This window comes from Astatotilapia calliptera, chromosome 15, assembly GCF_964374335.1.
Source record: "Astatotilapia calliptera chromosome 15, fAstCal68.1, whole genome shotgun sequence".
In the NCBI taxonomy this organism is placed as follows: Eukaryota; Metazoa; Chordata; class Actinopteri; order Cichliformes; family Cichlidae; genus Astatotilapia; species Astatotilapia calliptera.
Genome location: NC_137436.1, coordinates 25,014,975 through 25,034,671, shown reverse-complemented (window position 1 = coordinate 25,034,671; position 19,697 = coordinate 25,014,975). Strand labels below are relative to the sequence as shown.

The window sequence follows — 19,697 nt, the reverse complement described above, 5'->3', positions numbered from 1 at the left end:
TTAGCTAACCCTTCCTCAATTAATCAGAACCTAATTAGTTCTGATTGGATCTCGTTTCCCCGAAAGGTTTTCATCTCATTTTTATTCGTTGACAGAAGTTTCAGTACGTCATGGTTTTCGTCCTCATGTATTAGATTTTATTTAGCTATTGTGTTTTTGCCTGAAAGAAATTACTGTTGATGAAACCTATGATGAAAATCAATGAAATGAACACTGTCTGGAAGTCAGCTATTTATTTTGGATCTGAACTCTAAGGATTTTAGGCATTGATGTGTTGGCTCCTGAAATGACCACATTTAAATCAGAGGGCGGAGTGAGAGGTTATCGCTTGGTTAGCGAGCGGCATTCATAAACTGTATCGGACGCAGCACACAAAGATTCCCCCGATATCCACAGACACTGTAAACGTGCTTATTTCAGCCTTATAGTTGGACATTTCAACGTTAAGAGTCTAATGGGGATTCATTCACTTCAGCCTCGAGGTTGCTTCTCGCAATAAAGTGCTGCACAAAGTGTTAAAAACTCAGCCAGCATTCGGTCTCAGAGCACTTACTCTCAGGAAGAGATTTTAACGGGTTTATTACACTTTATTTGTGTGAGATGAAATTTTATAGTAACAGCTCGAGAAGTGAAAACAGCTGGATGAGTCTGTGTTTCTTTAGGAATATTTAAAAAATATAGCTCTAAATATTAATATAATAAACCACACAAAAGATAAGATGTAGCACTGATCAGAGGATCAGAAGGAAATCTTGCTTTGTGAACTAAAACAACAAACTCTCCACATTAACGGCAAAACTTTGTGTGAAAGCCGCAGGTGGGATTTTTAAAGATGCATTACTCTGCGTGCGCTGAAGGTTTAGTATCAAACCAAAGGGATTTACTTCCTCATCAGCTCTTTAACTCTTGCACTGGTTGTTCCAGAGCAGAAAAGGGGGGAAGCTGATCAAATCCCCTCCACACATTCATGCACCATCTAGATATTTAAAGAGGAATTTGAACTGCTTTTTGCACCTTTGTTGGGTATCTGAGGTGCACAGTTGGAGTAGGGAATTTTTCACATTATGCTCTATGCACTAATAAAAGGAGTGGTGTAAAAAGAGAACAAATATCAAACCCCTCTGCAGAGAATTTCATCGGCACAGAGGAGTGACTGCAGCTGCTCTGAATGCACAATCACGCGAGCTGAGCGAGGAGTGGCGTCTTCATACCTATGCAGTCCTGATTGTCGACGTAGTGAACCTCGTTGACTCCCAGCCCCTCCCGCTGGTACAGCTCTTGCTCCTGGAATGCAACAGAGAAACTTCTAATGAGAAATCATAACGGTATTCACGGCATGCCCGGCGTTCGTCTAACGAGGGCAGGGACGGCTCGGAGGTTCTGCCTGGGGGGCATTCAAGCTCTCTAACAAGTGGCGCTTAGGCCAGGCTTTTTGCTATTACACTTTCATGCAAAAATGAGCATCTAAAGGTGATGGGGCTTTTCATGCTGCAGACAGATGTTTGGGCAAACGAGGAGTTTTAAAGGTAAGAAACAGCCGCTGTTAGAACACAGTCGAGGGAAAGTCAAACACAATCCAGTATTTAATGTGGCCCTTCTCTGAGGTCTGCGGTTTACAGACAGAGCAGATGATTCAATTACGGCACTGATCCAAAACTCTGGATTCTGCGAGTGAACTATGATTACACAACAGTCTGACAGAGGGACCTCAGGGTCTTCAACTAAACAGCATTTCTTTTGTTGGAAACAGCTCCCGACGACAATAGGCTGTGGCTTTCCAAGGTCAGCAAACGCTGTGTGTTGGCGGAGGTCTGAGCGCTCGAGTTCCTTCTCCTTTATTATAAGAAGACCTTCAAAGAGAGCGTTGTTATTTTCCCCACACAGAAACGCAGCTTTTCACAGACTTGGACGCCGTCAGTCTCCGTGCCACCTGTTGCTAATGACTGTTTGGGTGCTGATAGAAGTGGCAAGTGAAGAGTTTCATCTGAACTTGAGAGGATGTCAAGTGAAAGAAAAGAAACAACTTCTGTTCCAAGAAGAAGTTTACTAAAATCAGCACGAAACTTCCCACCTTTCAATGCTGAGCTTTGTTAGTAGCGCAGACAACACACCGGTCTGCTGTGGCGAGACGAGCCTAAAGGCTGGTCCTTCTACGAAGTGTGTTCACAAAAGTTCAGGACTTTTGTCGATGACTCAAAAATGACAAATCAACTTTAAGGATCTCCTAACTTTCAAGGAGAGCTGTCAAATCTGTCATAGCGGCCGTGCTGATAATGGGCCAGAAAAACCATCAAAAGATGGTCTTAAACGAGGACCACCAGTCCTCTTCAGCAGATCGTCTTCCCTTAAATGTCCTTCACTTCCTGTGGAGTCTAAAGAGCGCCATTTTGACATAGTGGATGAGGTCTTGAACACTCTGCAGTGGAACAGGTACAAAGGGAAATAAAAGGACACAAAATGGTCCAGCAATGCACAAGAAGATGATCCTGAAGGGATCATCAGCCAGATTTATATCTTAGTAAGGTTTCTGACTTTTACAGATTTTTAATTCTGAAGCTTAGAAAAAGCAACAGATATACTTTTCCACCTTAAATGCGAGTCTAGCTCACATTTAAGGTGTTAACATCTCTACGCTGAGAGAACAGCGCAGGTAAAGGTCCGTCCGTATCGGAGGTAAATTCCTGCTGGATGCTACATGCTTCAGAAAAGCTCCAGAGAACGCAGGGAACGGGAGTCTCTCCAGAGATCATGTGAGGATCTGATGTAAGTAGTGTGAAAGGCTCAGCCATGGAGCCAGGTTGAGGGTATTTGGGCATGTGTCTGCTTAAAGTGCAAATAAAAGGTAGAACTTAGTTGAACGGATGGAAAGGTTTTCTGACATAAACAGCAATAAACCTGAAGCACACTTTCACATTAAAATAAAACCTATTACAATAAAATTCATGTTTTGCAGAGATGAAAATTTAAACTTCATGTTCAGACTTTTGGAAAATGAAAACTTTGCAACCTGCAATTTGAAAATGTGGCATCTAGTCTCAGAAAAGAATTGCCTGCAATAAGAAAAACACTTAAAGTTTAAATGGAGAGTCCTCCACAGATGTCTGCTTTGATTTGACGGTGTTTGCCGGCGGAGGTGAGATGGTGCAGGGTTTTACTTTCAAACAGTTCTCACCTCTTTCAGGATCCGCTCGTTGAAGAACTGCTGCAGCTTCTCGTTACAGTAGTTGATGCAGAATTGCTCGAAGCTGTTGTGCTCAAAGTACTCTGCAAATATATTCGTTACACAATGTGTGTCAGAGCAAAGTGGACCATTACAGGATCTTTTCTGAGGTGATGTGAGCTTTCAAAACGTGCATTACTTCTTTTTTGTCTCCTTAGAAAAAATGTTATCAAACCAACCAACAGGTTTTTTTCCCCTTAAAACCATCAAACAAACATTTCTTAGTTTTAAAAACACGTTATCTATAAAAACCTTGAAATTCTGATGTTTTTTTGTTATTATTGTGATACTGACCAAAGCCAGCGATGTCCAGGACGCCGATGAAGTTGGCGGAGGAGTCGAAGGGGAAGCACTGGTTGACTCTGGTCACCACGTGGTCAAACAGACGGCTGTACACGGCCTTTGCCAAAGCGTCCCGGGCGTTGTTGGCCTGCTCGACTTTGAGTGGCACTCTGGGAAAGACACAAAGATAACAGGTTTAAATAAATCAGAGATTTTAGGTTTTATTTTCACTTACAGATGGTCAAATAGGGAGAAAGTGTAAAAGTTAAACCATGTGCTCAGGCTTCCACTTTCAAAAGCAAATTCTTGTTCCACAGAAAGATCCCAGCAGGGACACTCGGACACAGCAACCTCTTCTCTCTCCCAGGTCATCATATAATGCTCAGGCAGCTATAAATGCTCAATACCCAGTGCTGCTGGCTTTAACTCCCCTTTTACTGGTTTTCTGCTCCAGGCATGCAACTCCAGGATTTAAAAACACTGAGCTTACAGCCCAAAACAACAAATCTGCCACGTCTAGATAAAGTGTAACGTGTGCTTACACACCTGCAGATAAATGCTGGGTTTAAATGAACCGGGCTAGCTGGACCTTCCAAGCAGGTAATTGTGTTATTGACAGCTGCAAAGAAAGAGGGATTGGGTGGGAGGCAGTGGCCATAAAACGGCGACAGAAACCATAACTGGCAGCGAGCTCTGTGGAGGTACATTGTAATTGCTTCAGACTGAGTGCAGACAAAAGGAGTGACCTGATGGCAGAGGCTGGAGAAAATACACCGCATTAATCTGCTGCTGGGGCCGAGTTTGTGAGCCGGCTTTACTTCTGGACTTTACTTCAGCACGACTGCAGTGCACTCAAGGACACGCTGGGAAATAACTCCACACGAGTGGCACTCAGACGACCAAAGCTTCCAATAACGACTCCCAAAGTCCTCCTCCCTCCCTCGGCGGCAAATTATCTCCTCTGCACATACCTGTATAAGCCACACATTATATCAGGGGAGTTGTGATCCCTGCAGGTGGCTCGGTTGGTATTTTTCTAATATATTATGCTGCAGGATGACCTGAGCCAAGGGCAGACCTAATAAAGCTGCATTTCCAGTCTATTTGCATACATGAAAACATACAGTGAAGCGCTACACATTTAGATTTTAGGCATCGTGAATTTATTCTCCAGCATGTGCATAAACATACGTCTTTGCTCATATAGATTTCTCTTACCAATCAAAGCAGTTATTTTCACCAATTGAGATCACCTTCAGCTACATTCTCACACTTAGAATTCATTAAAACTTTATTATTAATAATAACAATAAATTACTGCTTTAAGAGAGTGGTAGGCGCTACCGTCTATATATCTATATAAACAGGAGCTGCAGCTTCTCTCTGGAGTCATTTTAAAAGTGGTGCAGCCCATTAAGAGGAGCCGTTTGCTCAGTCATTACCATCTCAGTTAGAACAAGGAGTCCTGCAGCAGATGGTCCGACCGCCCCCACAGAGATCGATCAGCTATATTACCCAAGATGCTTCAAACCACCAACCTACCTGCTAAGTTTCTTAGAATTTAATGGTACAGAAGACGTCCTTATTTTAAAGCTTTTCCCTCTTTACTGCACTTTGAGTAAAAAGCAGATGTTTTTTGTTTTGAAGGCACATCTCAGGCGTCCTTTGGAGGCGTCAAATTAATAAAACATTACGAACTCTGCGTTTTTTAACCTCAGTGTTGTGAAGCAGTGTATTTTAACCCAAACTGTGACCGTTTTCTTAACCCTAACCACCACACAGTTTACCAGGGAGTGGAAGTGAAAGTAAACACGGATCCATTCTGGGGCCTTTATTGTTTCTGTTACATCTGCTCCCTCTTCACCACATTTTGAGCACTTCTAAGGACATTTTTGTTCACCGCTATGCAGACGACATACAGTTATATATCTCTAACTCTTTGTTTCCAAGCTACAGGGTTTGCACAGGTCCTTAAACTCTATTAACAGTTAGTTTGCTGATAACTGTTTCCAATTTAATGAAGAGAAAACAGGCCTTGTTTGTGCCCCTTGCTATATTTACTAAAACGTCTATCGGGAAAGTGACTCAGGTTTCACTTTAGAGATTCACATTAAATCTCTGGTTTGCTTTTTCTTTTTTTTTACTTATGTATTTTTTACTTATGTATTGCATGTATAGAAATAGGATTATTCTAATTCCTTTTTCACTTTTCTCACCATTTTCAGAACAACCTAAGCTGCTCTGTGCTGCAGATACAAGATTTTAAAAACCCAGAAGCTCCTGTGACTGCAATCAACTCTCAAAATTAAGCATCGGAAAGATAAAAATGATATGCTTTCCATTATATGTGACAGCTTAGCCTTCGCAGAGTTAACACTTTTAACAAGTGAGGTTCAAAATTAAATGTAAATATAACCCGAGTTGCACTTCAGAATGTAACGCAAAGTGTTTTAGCACTTAGCCAAAGTTACAGCCACAGAGGGGACCTTAAAATCGGACTTATCGCCTATAACCTGTCCTGGAGCTCCTCTCCTTCACGCTTGCCCTCTCTCCATGTTAAATTCATGGCGCCGGGGCACCGCAGCCGGAGGTTCTAACACTGCAGAGAGCCCTGCTCATTTAAAAACCAAGAGGTCTAAATGTCAGGGCAACATAATGTCAGAACACTAATCGTACAAGCAGCCTAATATGTATTCCCTGTGAGCCTCGGTGCTGAGAATGTGTTTCTTCCTCTTCTCTCTCGGTGTAATTACTGATGTCGCCTTGTGTAGAAACTCTGCGCTCTGAAGACGCCTGCTGGCCTGCAGCTGCTCCTCGGCCCCGTCCTCAAAGACACCACATGCACAAGAAGATTGCTTTTAAATCAGACTTCTGAGCCAAAAAAAGCAGCACTCACATATGAAAGAGAGGGCACTACACCGCCACTCATGTAGACACATTCACACGGAGCATTCACCGGCTAAACTTGAAAACCCAGCTTTTCCTCTGTTTTACTGCCCCTCAGGCACACTGAGATACAAATCAGAACTTTTCTGACAGCCATAACAACAACTTTTATGATACCCGAAGAAAAAGACTCCTTCTTAGCATGATTTACAACACTGCACCGAATGCCTATTGCAGCAGGTGGCTAGCTTGTTTGCATTTATATACTTATGTGCAGACGGGGCTCTCACAGCTGTCGAGTACGTACACGAGTGTCATTCGCATTCATCATACAGGTGCGATGGATGGAGGGAAAGATTGCATATTTTGGTTGTAAGAAATCCACTTTGGTCGAGTGGATAAACACTTTTTCTTGTCTGAAAATAAGTTTTAATTAACAGACACAACACATGGTTAAAAGCAGCCTTAGGTTAGGGCACAATTGACACAAGTACAGATTTAAGATGTAAGACTGTAAGACTGAAGCTTTAGTTTAAGTTTGGCTTTAGCAACAACAACAAACTGATACACTGGCAGAGGAAACAAGCACAAAGGCCCTACGAGGTACATGGTGACATCTGGGAATAGTACGAACCGAACTTTCTGGTAGAGAATGATCCACAATTTTTCTTAGAAATGATGAGTAAAAGTACTGGGAGACATTTACATGTGCAGGATCTTCTGTGAGGTCACTGAACAAGCCTCCAACAGCCATTAACTGTTGACCTCAGCCGGCACGAGCGCTCAGATTGGCATCTTCCATTTTCTCTTTGCCCTCCCACTCATTACTCCTCCAATCACTCGCTCTGTTTGAAATTACACTCACATTAAAGGTTCCCTGTAAAGCTTCAGGTGTAGTACGACTCTGCCCGCCTGGCTTTCAGTTCTTTCTGCCGCCCGTCGCTCTTTTACCACAGCTTATTTTATCTGATGCTCAGAACATTGTCCGTCTCTTTCATGCCCCCCGACTCAATTTTCTCTCCACTTTTACTTTGTCACATAAAAACACTTGATTTCTCTTCATTTTAAAGTAACTCCATTTCCCTGGTTTGTTTTTTTTTTTTTCCCCCATTTCACTCATTATTTCCACCAAATTAAAAAGAAAATGGACCCCGTATGACTGCAGCACTCCAGAGTGACAAAATTAAGTGGTTTCTGATCTGACACATTCCCACTGTGCCATCACTTCAGCAGGTTTATGCTTGGGCTATTCCGGGCTATGAAAGCAAGTTGTTAACACAATATTTACATTCAGTTATGGAGCAACATGATCTTTGATTTCAACGCCAAGATCTACCCAGTTTTTCTTCTCCGTTTTCGCTCTCTACCAACTCCTGTTGTAATTTAACTCGTTAGCTGTGAAATACTCCATTTTGCTCGGAAATAATCAATTAGTCATTACTATATAAAAAACAAACAAACAATATTTTATAGAACTGCAATGGACTGGCGACCCGTTCGGGGTCTCCTCCATTTATCCATCCATGTTCTGTTCTCCATACAACAAGAAAAACTGAAGATGGATGACACCAACGCCATCAGCAATACCGTACAAACAAAGGAAGACTACGGCTGTCCCAAAGTCTGAATGCTAGAACATCACTCTCTGCCCCAGCGATCCACGCTGATGTCCTGGTGAGCAGTCTGAGGTGGAAGGTGATCTTCAGCGAGAATAGTTCCCAACAACTAGCAAATGCTGTTTTTTTTTCTGCCCATTCCCACCTTCTGATTGTGTCAGTCTGCTCTTTGGCACATGGCAGGGAGTGTTTTCAGAGGTTATTCACAGAGTAAATATTGCTTTCTGTTTCACAAAATGTTCTATAACCTATGTATGTATTATTGTAGGGTCTACCGTACAATATAAAGCGTCTTGAGGCGACTGTTGTTGTGATTTGGTGCCGTAGAAATGAAATTGAATTCAATTCAACTGAATTATTATGCAAGCGATGAGAACAAACCAAAGCACTACAGCTTTAGTTAAACAGCAACAAACAGTTCATCATGCATCAGCTGGTACCCTCACTACTGGAAGCCACTTTGCAACCTGCCTCAACCCATGGTGGTGTCACTGACCTGTACTCCGCTTTGTACTGTTAGCATACTTGTTATTAATCTCCGGCTCTTTTGCACAGCATGTCTTTTATCCTGTCTTCCTTCTCTCACCCCAAACGGTCGCGGCAGATGGCCCCGCCCCTCCCTGACCCTGGTTCTGCCGGATGTTTCTTCCCACTGTCGCCAAAGTGCTTGCTCGTAGGGGGTCATATGATTGTTGGGTTTTTCTCTGTATGTTTTATTGTAGGGTCTACCTTACAATACAAAGCGCTTGAGGTGACTGCTGTTCTGATTTGGCGCTGTACAAATAAAACCGAATTGAATTGAAATTGAAAAGACATAATTACTACAGGTAGAAATCTTCTCTCGACTGACATGGTTCTGACTGAACTGCTTTAGAAATGTTTTGGAGAGATGAGCCTCGACATATAAAGCTCCCAAAATTATCAGCCTTCTTTATTCAAACAAACTTGAGAAGACTGAGAACAGTCTGCAAAGAAAAACAACTGTTCACACAGAAAAAAGGATCTTTTCATAGTGCCAGTGTTATTCATCAAAACCCCTTTTTATCGATGGAAATCAGATCCGCCAATGGTGAGGTTACTGTCACCCATTATTATAGAGGGACATGCTGCACATTAGTCTTAAATTTTTCATATTTACTCACATGCCTATGTAATCAGTTGAAGTATTGCACTACAGAAAGGCAACGAGCAGCAACCGGATTAGAAAGGAAAAGCGGTACATCATTGAGTTTCTGGTTAATAAAAGCAAACCAGCTCCATGAAAACCACCAGCTCACGCACCGTTGCAACAAGTTGGCCGATGATTGCGCTCTCGTGTTCGTTGCCAGTGAATGTGACTGGACGTTTCGATGGCCGTCATATGCCGATTTAGACGACACACTGCATGGTTTTATCTGCCATACATCAGCATTAAATTGATCAGAATGCTCTTTATTTATACCTGCCGCAGCAATTCCAAGCAAAGCACAGACTCTCCACAAGTCTAAGCTGCCATTAAACGTTCACTCCAGGGACGCAGCCATGAAACAACAGCACAAGTGCACGCAAGTCTGCTGTTACCGAGTGCCTGAGTACAAACTGTGCAACCTTGTACGCATTTGGCTGCCACAGAGGAATATAAATTATGCCGCTAACGAGACTGAAGCGTCTTCTGACTTCTTCACGGCCGAAACAGAGCGAGTCTCATTCAGCCTTAAAAGCATCAAAGGTTTCCGACAGCGCTGGTGGCGCGATGAGTCAGTTTGTTGACTTGTAATTAGGCGACTCGTGTCAGAGAGCCTCTGCGAGTTCATTATGCATCCAGCGTGCCATTTGTTTGAATCGTTCTGAACTGCATCTTCATGCAATTATGTTCTTTCAGAGACATGATGACCTGACATTGACTGTTTGACTGAGCAACGAGACGCCTTTCAGTAAGTCAGTAGTTTGTGTGTCTTTGTGTTTATGAACGTGAGATCAGCAGCAGGTGAAAAGATGTTCAACTGCAGATGTTCAAGGACTAAAAACTCCGTGACCATGTTAATCTGTTATTTCTGCAAAGAACATGGTTTGTATTTACGGCAGCAGTGAGGGCGTGGGGCATGCAAGAAAGAAGGTGCTTTTTAAATGAATAGACGACATTATTATTCACTTTGTGATGCAATAATCAATTCCCCCTCCAACGTGGACTCTGAGTAAACTCTAAATACAACCTTGGACTGCAGAGTGTAGCGTCTGATCTGTTCTGGAGCCTCAGCACGCTCAGAGTAAGGACAAAAGTTTCCACCTGCTGCAGGTTCTGGTTAGAGCGGCACTCCAGCTCAGAGCAGAACAAACACCAGTCCAAGGTGGAGCTCAAAGTCTGTCCAAATGTGAATGACATCAACGATCAATCTCCTCCTACATCGTCTGATCACGGCAACGATGCTAAAAGTTATTAGGCGACAGCAGTGAGAGCAAACAACTTTGTTAGGGTTTATGTAACGGACAACCTGACCTCACAACTACTGGCTGATTTTGGGCTCTTGCAGCAGATGGCCGTCCCTCCCTGCAGGAGGTTTCTTCCTCTTAAAAGGGAGTTTTCCTTCCCACTCTTTGCTTTGTATTACTGGAGGATGTTGCTGTTGCTATTCTGCATTTTATGAACAGAACTGAACTGGATTTTTGAAGGGTTTAAAACTGTTGATGTCACTTTAGTTAATCAGCGCTGTTCAAAGGGGTGAGAATGGTGATCATGAACGAGTCGTTGAAACCAGGCGAATTCTAGTATGCCTGCAGACACGACAACTTTAACACTCTCAGTCTATTCATGCATGCCACAGTGACTCAAAACCCCAGTTTTTCCAAGACCTCATCCCAGAGAAACAAATGAATGTCAACACAGTCAAATATTCTGCTCAATGTTAGGGGCACAAAGTCGATTTACACAATGTTCCTGTGTTGACTGGATTGCTGGATTGTAGGTATAGACTGGAAGACAACAGCCGGTTACTTGCTTCAGTTTGAATCCCCATCATATTTGTTTTCTCCTCCAAGAGCCTCAGAAACAAAGCAGGAGGTGCTGATGTGCACTGATAGTATACACAGCACACATAAGGCTCTGCAGTGCATCGTCTACATGTGGGAAACATGTCAGCATTCGTTTTAAATTTCAATAGAACAGTGGCAGTATAATGTCCTCGTAAGTGGATATCAGGCCCTTGTAGAGCAAAATTTAGTATTTTGTTCTAGACAACCCAAAACGTGATGTCCACATATGCGGACGCCAGGTCCTGGGAGGTTAAACCAGTTAAACCCCCGCGGAGGGTTCACATCACCGCGGTGTCTGCTGCTCTGCGTCGCCTCGATCCTCCACTTTGCAGAGACGAACACCTGGACACCATCGCAGGTCCATGAACCCTGTTTAAGGCGCAGCAGCCGAAGCATCAAAGAATCAGAGTTTGAACTCTGGCTGAACTCGGCCATATCTGGTTATCTTTGTCACTTTGCTAAAAAGCCATAGAAACATGACTGTAAAACAACTCAATTTACTGTGAGATCTCAGCTTTTGTCCACAACACTGAAAAAGGGTCAATTATGCACTTGCTGAAATAACAGTTTTTAAAATTAAAAGCTGAAGTCAGAAGCATTTTTCAGGAAATATTCGAGTAAATGTGAGCAGGAAAGTGCACTTACTTGTCTTCAGCCTGAGCTACAGTGCAGAAATCGAGTATTATGGTGAACATGAAAGGCTCATTTGCAGTCTGCAGAAATAAAATTAGTGAAATCCAAATGATTGACCGGGCTGTTAGTTCCATTATCTTAATGATTGTTTTCTTTCTTTAATTTGTTTTGAGGAGTGTGTCTGCATGAACATGATGAAAGTTGAAGAAATCAGGTCACATAGGAAGCAGCAGCAGCAGCACACACACACTCACTCACACACGCGCACACACACACACACACACACACACACACACACACACACACACACACACACACACACACACACACACACACACGCACCTAAACACACTGAAATGTCTCTCCTGAAATTAGACCAAAAAAAGAACCAAAAGACAAATATCTGATTTTAATTCAGACTCTCTGAATCCCATGTGCCTCGCACGCCTCTCCTCTCTTTATTCCCCCACTCTTTCGGACGGTCTCTCGCCCTCACACACGCCGCCGTCTGCACTTCCTCCTTCATGAACCACACGCACAAATAGCCGGCTGATGCGATGCATTCAGCTGGCGACGGTCCAGCCGGCTGCCTCGCTAGAGTTCACCCGCTTTATCCGCTTTTTGCCAACAGCGAAAATTACAGCAATAGCGTGTGAAATTTTCATATAAATGAGCAACAGTACGGAGCCGACCGTGCCACCGCAACGCTGCGACACCATTTTCACAACGCCCTCAGAGCTCTGAATAGTTACAGCCACTATGTGGGAGAAACTCACAAAATTAAAGTCTGAGTTTGAGTCTTTTTGTTTGTTTGGATTTTTGTTTTTTTAAAGGATGTAAATAAACAGCAACAGGTAAAGCTATCAATCTGTGCAGAACTCCCAGTCCTCGCTCTCCCCCTGGCCTCCTACTCTTCCTCCTCCTCCAAACAATATCTCCTAATAAGGTGTCAACAAACCAGCAACACTGTGAATTTCACCACTGAACTCTGATTGGGTCAAAGGCATCTGTTACTGCTCACTGAGAGAGAGAAAGCAAGAGAATGACACACACGAGGATGAAAGTCACCCGCTGCCTTTAAGGGTCTCCACGGCCAATCATCTGCCTCCATGTCCTCCCAGCATCCTCCTCTGTCACACCAATGCTCTGCATGTCCTCCCTCACTATAACCATGGATCTTCTATGAGGTCTTCCCCTTTTCCTCCTGCCTGGCAGCTCCATCTTCATCATCCTTAGTCTGATAGGTTCACTCTCCCTCCTCTGCACATGCTCAGACCATCTCAGCCTCGCCTCCATCCTGCTCCATTCCAATTAAAATCTTAACATCGACCTCATTTCTGTTTTTCAGAGCCACCGTCGCCATTCTACATCACGTGTCGCCATTCTTACTACGTCAAAAAACCCTCCCTTTGCTTTCATCGTCAGTAGATTTCCGCAGTCGCCTGCAGTTTAAAACTAGTCTGCAAACACAGTCAAGCAGCAAAAACACAAACCACTCAAAGAAAAACAATAGTAAGAGGAGCATTAGTTAGTGGTAAATTATTAGATTAAACTCATTAAAAACGTGGCCAACATCTAAGTTACTGAAGTCTGTTTAAAATAAGGAGCAACCTCTGCGGCTGAAAATGAAACGTGTATGGAAGCGCCAAAAGCTGCAGTTCCTCTAATGTCCACTTGAGGCATTGCTACCGTGGCATCACCCGCTGCTTGCGGGTGTCTTGTTTCGGAGCCGCGAGTTGAGCGCTTACAGCAGGTGTGACGAGGCAGGGCAGGGCGGGACTTTGTCTAATAACTTGTGGTTGACACTCAACAGCCAGTTACTGTGGGATTTTATAATTTCCCAAATAACCCTCAGTTAATGTTGAATGACTGAGATTTTATTTTTATTCATTATGACCCAAAATGAGCGACTGAGTACGTAAATGGAGACTTCCAGAGGACTGAAAGTCTTTGAGCATCTACAGCTGTCGACATCTGGTGGCCGGTTTCTGACCTGGAAGCTACATTTTTACTCATTTTATTTTGAAATAAACAGATAAAATAATCTTTTTTTCCCCATATTGTGATCAGTACATGCTGATCATGCCACAGGTCACATGACGTTTTATTTATTTATCAGCAATATGTTTCTTAAATCAGCAGTTGTATCTGTGCTCCTTTGAAACACTTAAATGAATCATCGGGCGCGCAGGGTATTAACACCTCTTATATTACTAATGTTGCGTCTGATAAATTAAGACTTCATTTCCTTCTAAACTAATTGTATAATTGTGCAGCTTCCCAGCAAATCTCCTCTTCCCCGAAGGGGAGGAACATGCTGGAAAGCATTTTCTCCATCCCCTCCGACCATCTGCCTCCATCGGTGCGTCTGCCGCCTCCTCGTGCAAAGAGGATCTTTTGCTTTCTCAGTCACAGGGTTTTTCTTTCTGGCTTTAACAGAGAGAATAAACATGTTGGATGGGATTTTTCCCATCAGCTTTTCATTCCTTCCACCATCTGCCACAAGACTGCAGCCATGTCTCTCGCGCACACACACACACACACACACACACACACACTAATGGTTTTGTATTATGGTGCTGTGTGCACTCATTTATATTCATCGGTTCTCTCTCGCTCTCTTCTACATCACCTGACCTTATTAGGGATCATAATTTTTGGACCCGACCCGGTCATTAGAGCATTTAGGATTCAGTCCTCTTTACTGTAACCTGAGAGTTTTGAAGGCGCCACAGTAAACCCACCCCAGCTCTCGGTCCAGGCATTTGCCCAGAGGTCCACACAAGATACCCCCAAAAAATGAACAAGCAAAATGTACAAGAGTCCAAAATATCAACAGACTGCACTTCTCCCTCTAATTCCCCCAGACTCAGTCGCTCACACAAGACAACAGTCCCCAGTGTGACAGCACTGCAGTGTCAACTTCAGCCAGTTTTGGTTCTTCTAATTTACTGTTGCTAGGAAAAGCTCTTTGGAAGGGAAACTCCAAACATTTCCAAAGCAGACGGGGTGGACGAACAGGACGAACAGCTGGACTGATGGACTCTGGGTTTCTACATCAGAGGATCATCAGGAGCCAGCAGGAGGTAATAAATGAAGGACCTTCCTGGTGTGTGTTTGTGATTTGGGACATGTGTGTTGCAAAGTTGTGTCAAATATACTTTTTAAAATTCTAAAACATCAAACACCTCCTCTGCCTGTCTGATTATTTGGCTACAGGCCATGAGCCAGTTAAAAATCTTCAAATGACTGCCCAGAGAAGCGTGCAGGAAAAGCTGATGTCCATTAGTCCAAATCCGTCCACTCCTCCATCGCTCCTGAGATCCATTCAGGGACCACAAACAGTTGAACAGGCGCTCAGCACTGACATCACATATACAGATAGACAGACGTCAGTAATGACAGGCTTTATTGGAATCCGCACCAAATTCTGCTGTTTCTCTGTTCTTAATAAAGAAGACATTTCTTCTTTTGCCTAAATAGTGATGAAACCACAGAAATGTTGACCCTGCGATGACCTGTATCCAGTGACACTCAGGCCAGTTAATGGGCTTCAAATGAATTTCCATCCTAACATTACTGAGAGGAGAAACATGGAATCTAAAGACTTGATCTGAAATTCAGTCAAATAACAGTGATGCGAGGCAGGCGGGTTCCAAGACGAACAGATGCAGAACATCTCATCTAGTACCAGAACTTGAAGAATAGCAGAAGATTACGGGCATTGTACGGCGAGTCGATAACTGACAGGCAGATAGAGGGTGGAAGTGGCATTTAATGCACCTACACCTACTCCTCTCTCTGCACACAAAAGACGGGAAACAAACGTTGGCGTGGGAGGTTTGGAGCCAAGGCGAGCGGCTCGGCGTTCAGATGGCACACTCGGGCCGAGCTGCCAACAAAACAATCAGAGGCCTCAGAGAGCGAGCTCAGTGTATGCAACATGCACAATGAAGAGCATAAATGAGAGAGGCTGGGAGCTAACGCCTCCACTGACCTCCTCGGGTTAGGGTTAGTGTTAAACAGCTCTCGAGGTAAACGTGCTAGGCGGTTTCTGTTATGACTGTCGTATTATTTTCTCATCACCACCGGCCAGTGCTCGGCTGTGTCCCTGCCCTCCCATCTCCTCTTCTTCATCACTCTGAGGATTACATTATTAGCTGCCTTGAACTCCTTCATGGTGGAGCAGCACTGGGTGATGGGGGAGGTTTGTTTAGGTGCATTCATTCCTCTCTGAGCCAGAGGGAGAATCTAATGCATGAAGCTGTCTCCAGGCGAGAAGCGCCAAGCCATAAAAATGGCATAACACTCATCTGAACTCCTCCTCCTCCTGAACGCTTCATGGCTTCGCATTTATCTCGTTAAGCCGCAGCCAGCTGGTAAAGCTGTGAAAGGTCCGGGCCATCTCTCCGAGTGAAGATGCGTCAACGCCACTCAAGTCTTCATCCGTCACCGAGTCACGCTGGTGTCCACCTGGACTCCAGTTAATCCCGTCAGAAAGTCACTGCTGCAACTTTCACACATCAATCTTCAAACAAACAACAGACCAAAGTACACACTCCAAAATAACGTATTTAGGACAGTGAGAACTACGAATAGTTAGGTAGCATCAGGATTGACCATAAATATGAACTCTGCAAAGACGCAAAGACAATAAAAGCGAAAATAAATGTCTGTAAGTTATTTTATAGTTTTTCACTTATTTGAACTTAAAACTCTTAATAACAAATTTACAAAATTAGACAACTGATGGGTTTTTGGTGTAGCGTTTAAACTTAAACCTTTTGAGTTACCTTCAGGACTGGTATATCATAGCGGCAAAGCATTCATTAACTGGCCGAGGTAAACAGGTAACACTTAACCCTGCATTCTTTTTAACGATCACCGGGGGGCGACACCAGTAGCTGCAAAAAGACTTTGGTCCTGTAAAAGTCCATGGGAATAATGCTCGCTTTGCTGAGCTCAGTTCTCAGATGAGTTTATGGCAACTTGTGTTTGACAAGTCGTTAGCCAATGAGCTAACGGCTTTACAGTCAGATCCACCTCTAAGTTGTCACATCTGGTTTCAAAACACAACCAAGCTCACCTATATAACGGGATGAGAGCGAGTTAGTAGCCCATTAGGGGCTCAAAGTAAAGCCACTGCTACTGACTCATGAACTGCGAGCTGAGCTGGCCCAACTAGGAGATGACCCTGGACATCCTTGAGGACCAACTGGACCTCCAAAGCATCCATGTGTGACCGTTTCCACCGCTCATCTTTGTGTCCTTAAACATGACTTTTCACACATACGAAAATTAATATTTTCCACTTTTGAAGAACTGCAAGAAGAAAAGATGGGCGGAGTGAAGAACCTGAACCTGTACGAGGAGCCGTGTCTGCTGTTTGGAGGCTTCTTTGTTACAAAACGTGAGATCAGCAAAGATCTCATTTCAACTGATTTAACTGATTTATTCATTCCATATCACTGGTTTATTTCCCAATCCTCTCACCCCCCAAAGAGATTGGGCACTAAGAGAAATCAGTCTGTAATCCTACAAAAAAAATCTGTGAAAAGAAAATGTTTTATTGTTCTTCTGCTTCTTTTATCTGGAAATGTGCAACCTAATCCGGGTCCAGATTGCAAATGCTTAAGTACTCCTTGTGATTTTAAAACTCGAGCAGGTCTTGGTATCACTCATTTAAATGTCAGAAGTCTTCTTCCCAAACTTGATTTTGTGAAAATTTGGATGAAAGAGTTAGATACTGATATTCTTATATTATCAGAAACCTGGCTTACTAAATCAATTACTGACAAAGACATTGCAATAACGGGCTATAATCTTTTCCGTTGCGACCGCCCCAGAAAGGGTGGCGGTGTTGCAATTTATATAAAAAGCAAATTCCATGTTACTGTCGATTCATCAGTATCTGTTTGTAAACAGTTTGAACTTCTTGCCCTCAAGCTCCAACTTTTCAAGGGCTATTTTATTACCATTGTGGGCTGTTATAGACCCCCCTCAGCTAGTAGTGAGGCTTTAGTTTCACTTAGTGAAAAACATTCTACTTTAGATTTTAATGAAATTGTGCTGGCCGGAGATTTCAACTGGGACTGATTGTCCTCTGCCTGAGACAGTTTTAAATCCATGTGTGATTCATATAATCTCACACAACTAATTTACAGCACAACTCATCCAAATCTTAAATGCCCAGAAAAGTCATCACTTATTGATTTATTTTTAACTAATATGCCGTGTAAATATTCTCACACTGGGGTTTTCGCAAATGATATCAGTGACCACTGTGTGGTAGCTGTAGTCAGACAATCAAAGCTCCCAAAATCAAGGCCACAAATAGCTTTTAAACGAGATTTTAAGCATTTCTGTGAGCAAGCTTTCTTTCATGATTTATGGGACTATAACTGGAGTAGAATCTACCTGATAACTGATCTTGAGTTGGCATGGAATTATTTTTATGATACGTTTATCAAAATTATAAATAAACATGCCCCCATCTGCAATTTTAGAGTAAAATGCAAAAACAACCCTTGGTTTTCTCCTCAGCTCTCCAGTCTACTCAAAAAAAGGGATGCTGCCTGGGCTAAGGCCAGAAAAACTAAATCCGAAGCGGATTGGCTGATTTTTAGACAGCTCAGAAACCGTTCAACTTCCTTAATTAAAAAGGCCAAATCAGAATTCTATCTTTCAAATACTACTAAACATTTGAACGATCCTAAAAAATTCTGGAAAATAATAAAATCTTCTTATGGGGACATAACTACACATGAGATGCCAACTTTTGTTGTAAAAGACTCCTGCACTTTAACAGAGAAAAATTGACATTCTAAACTGCTTTAATGAGCATTTTGTTTCTTCAGGATCTCTATTTGAATCTTTATATCCAGATTTTAAACAGCTTAATCAACAAGAGGCTCTCTCTGCAACCGCTCAAACTGAATCTGTGGTCCAACCCTTCAGTTTTTCTCCGTTAAATGTTTTTGAGGTCCACAGGGCTTTAAATTTGTTGGATCTAAATAAATCTGCAGGACCAGATCAACTTGATCCCTATTTTCTTAAGATGGCTGTAGATTTTTTAGCAGAACCAATAACTTACATTTTTAATCTTAGCCTCTTGAACAGTGAGATCCCTGTAATATGAAAATCTGCCTATGTTCTCCCTTTGCTGAAAGGAGGCGATCCTTCAGATGTTCTAGAAGTTCTAGAAAAGTTCATTAGTGAACAACTGAAAGACTTTTTGGACGAAAATTCAGTTCTTTCCCAACATCAGTCAGGATTCAGAAAACAACACAGCACAATAACTGATGCTATTAAAGTGGTTAATGACATTGTTGATTCAATGGACTGCAAAAAAATACTGTGCTGCTCTTTTTCTTGACTTGTCAAAGGCTTTTGATACAGTTGACCATGCTATTTTATTAAATAGACTAAACAATATTGGTCTATCTGTAAATGCTGTAAGTTGGTTTTCAAATTACTTGTCAGCAAGAAAACAGTGTGTCCATGCTGCTGGGTCTTCTTCCTCTTTTCTCTCAGTACCCAAAGGAGTTCCGCAGGGCTCCATATTAGGACCATTGCTATTTTCTCTTTACATAAACAACCTTTGTGATAATTTGTCAAATGCAGCATTTCATCTTTATGCAGATGATACAATTATTTATTGTTCATCCCCTTCAGTAGCACACACCCTGCAATTTCTGCAGTGTGCCTTTGATGTCGTTCAGTCCCATTTAACTCAACTTAAGTTGGTGTTAAATCCAGATAAATCCAAGCTCATGTTATTCTCAAATGGCAAAGAGTTGTTAGCTATGTCTCCTAAGATTAAAACAATTCAAGGAACTGAAATTGAAATGGTCCCATCTTACAAGTATCTAGGGATAATTATAGATCAGAATTTGTCATTTAAGACTCACATTCAAAGGCTTGTGTCGAAGTTAAAACTAAAACTAGGTTACTTTTTTAGAAACCAATCCTGTTTCTCCCTCCAAGTGAGAAAACATTTGATTTGTGCAACCTTTTTACCTTTATTGGAACATGGTGACCTGCTTTTTATG

At 42.6% G+C, this 19,697-nt stretch overlaps 1 protein-coding gene across 8 annotated transcripts in view; it reads right to left on the bottom strand.

Annotated features, from left to right (window-relative positions):
- Positions 1–19,697, bottom strand: part of myo6a (myosin VIa) — a 155,450-nt gene that overhangs the window by 72,500 nt on the left and 63,253 nt on the right. For all 8 annotated transcript variants that reach the window (XM_080289818.1, XM_080289815.1, XM_080289819.1 and 5 more), the window contains exons 13-15: positions 3,515–3,672; positions 3,173–3,264; positions 1,212–1,284 (exon numbers count right to left, since the gene is read on the bottom strand). In XM_080289818.1, the coding sequence (XP_080145944.1) occupies positions 1,212–1,284; positions 3,173–3,264; positions 3,515–3,672 (323 nt within the window). The remainder of the gene's footprint in view (positions 1–1,211; positions 1,285–3,172; positions 3,265–3,514; positions 3,673–19,697) is intronic.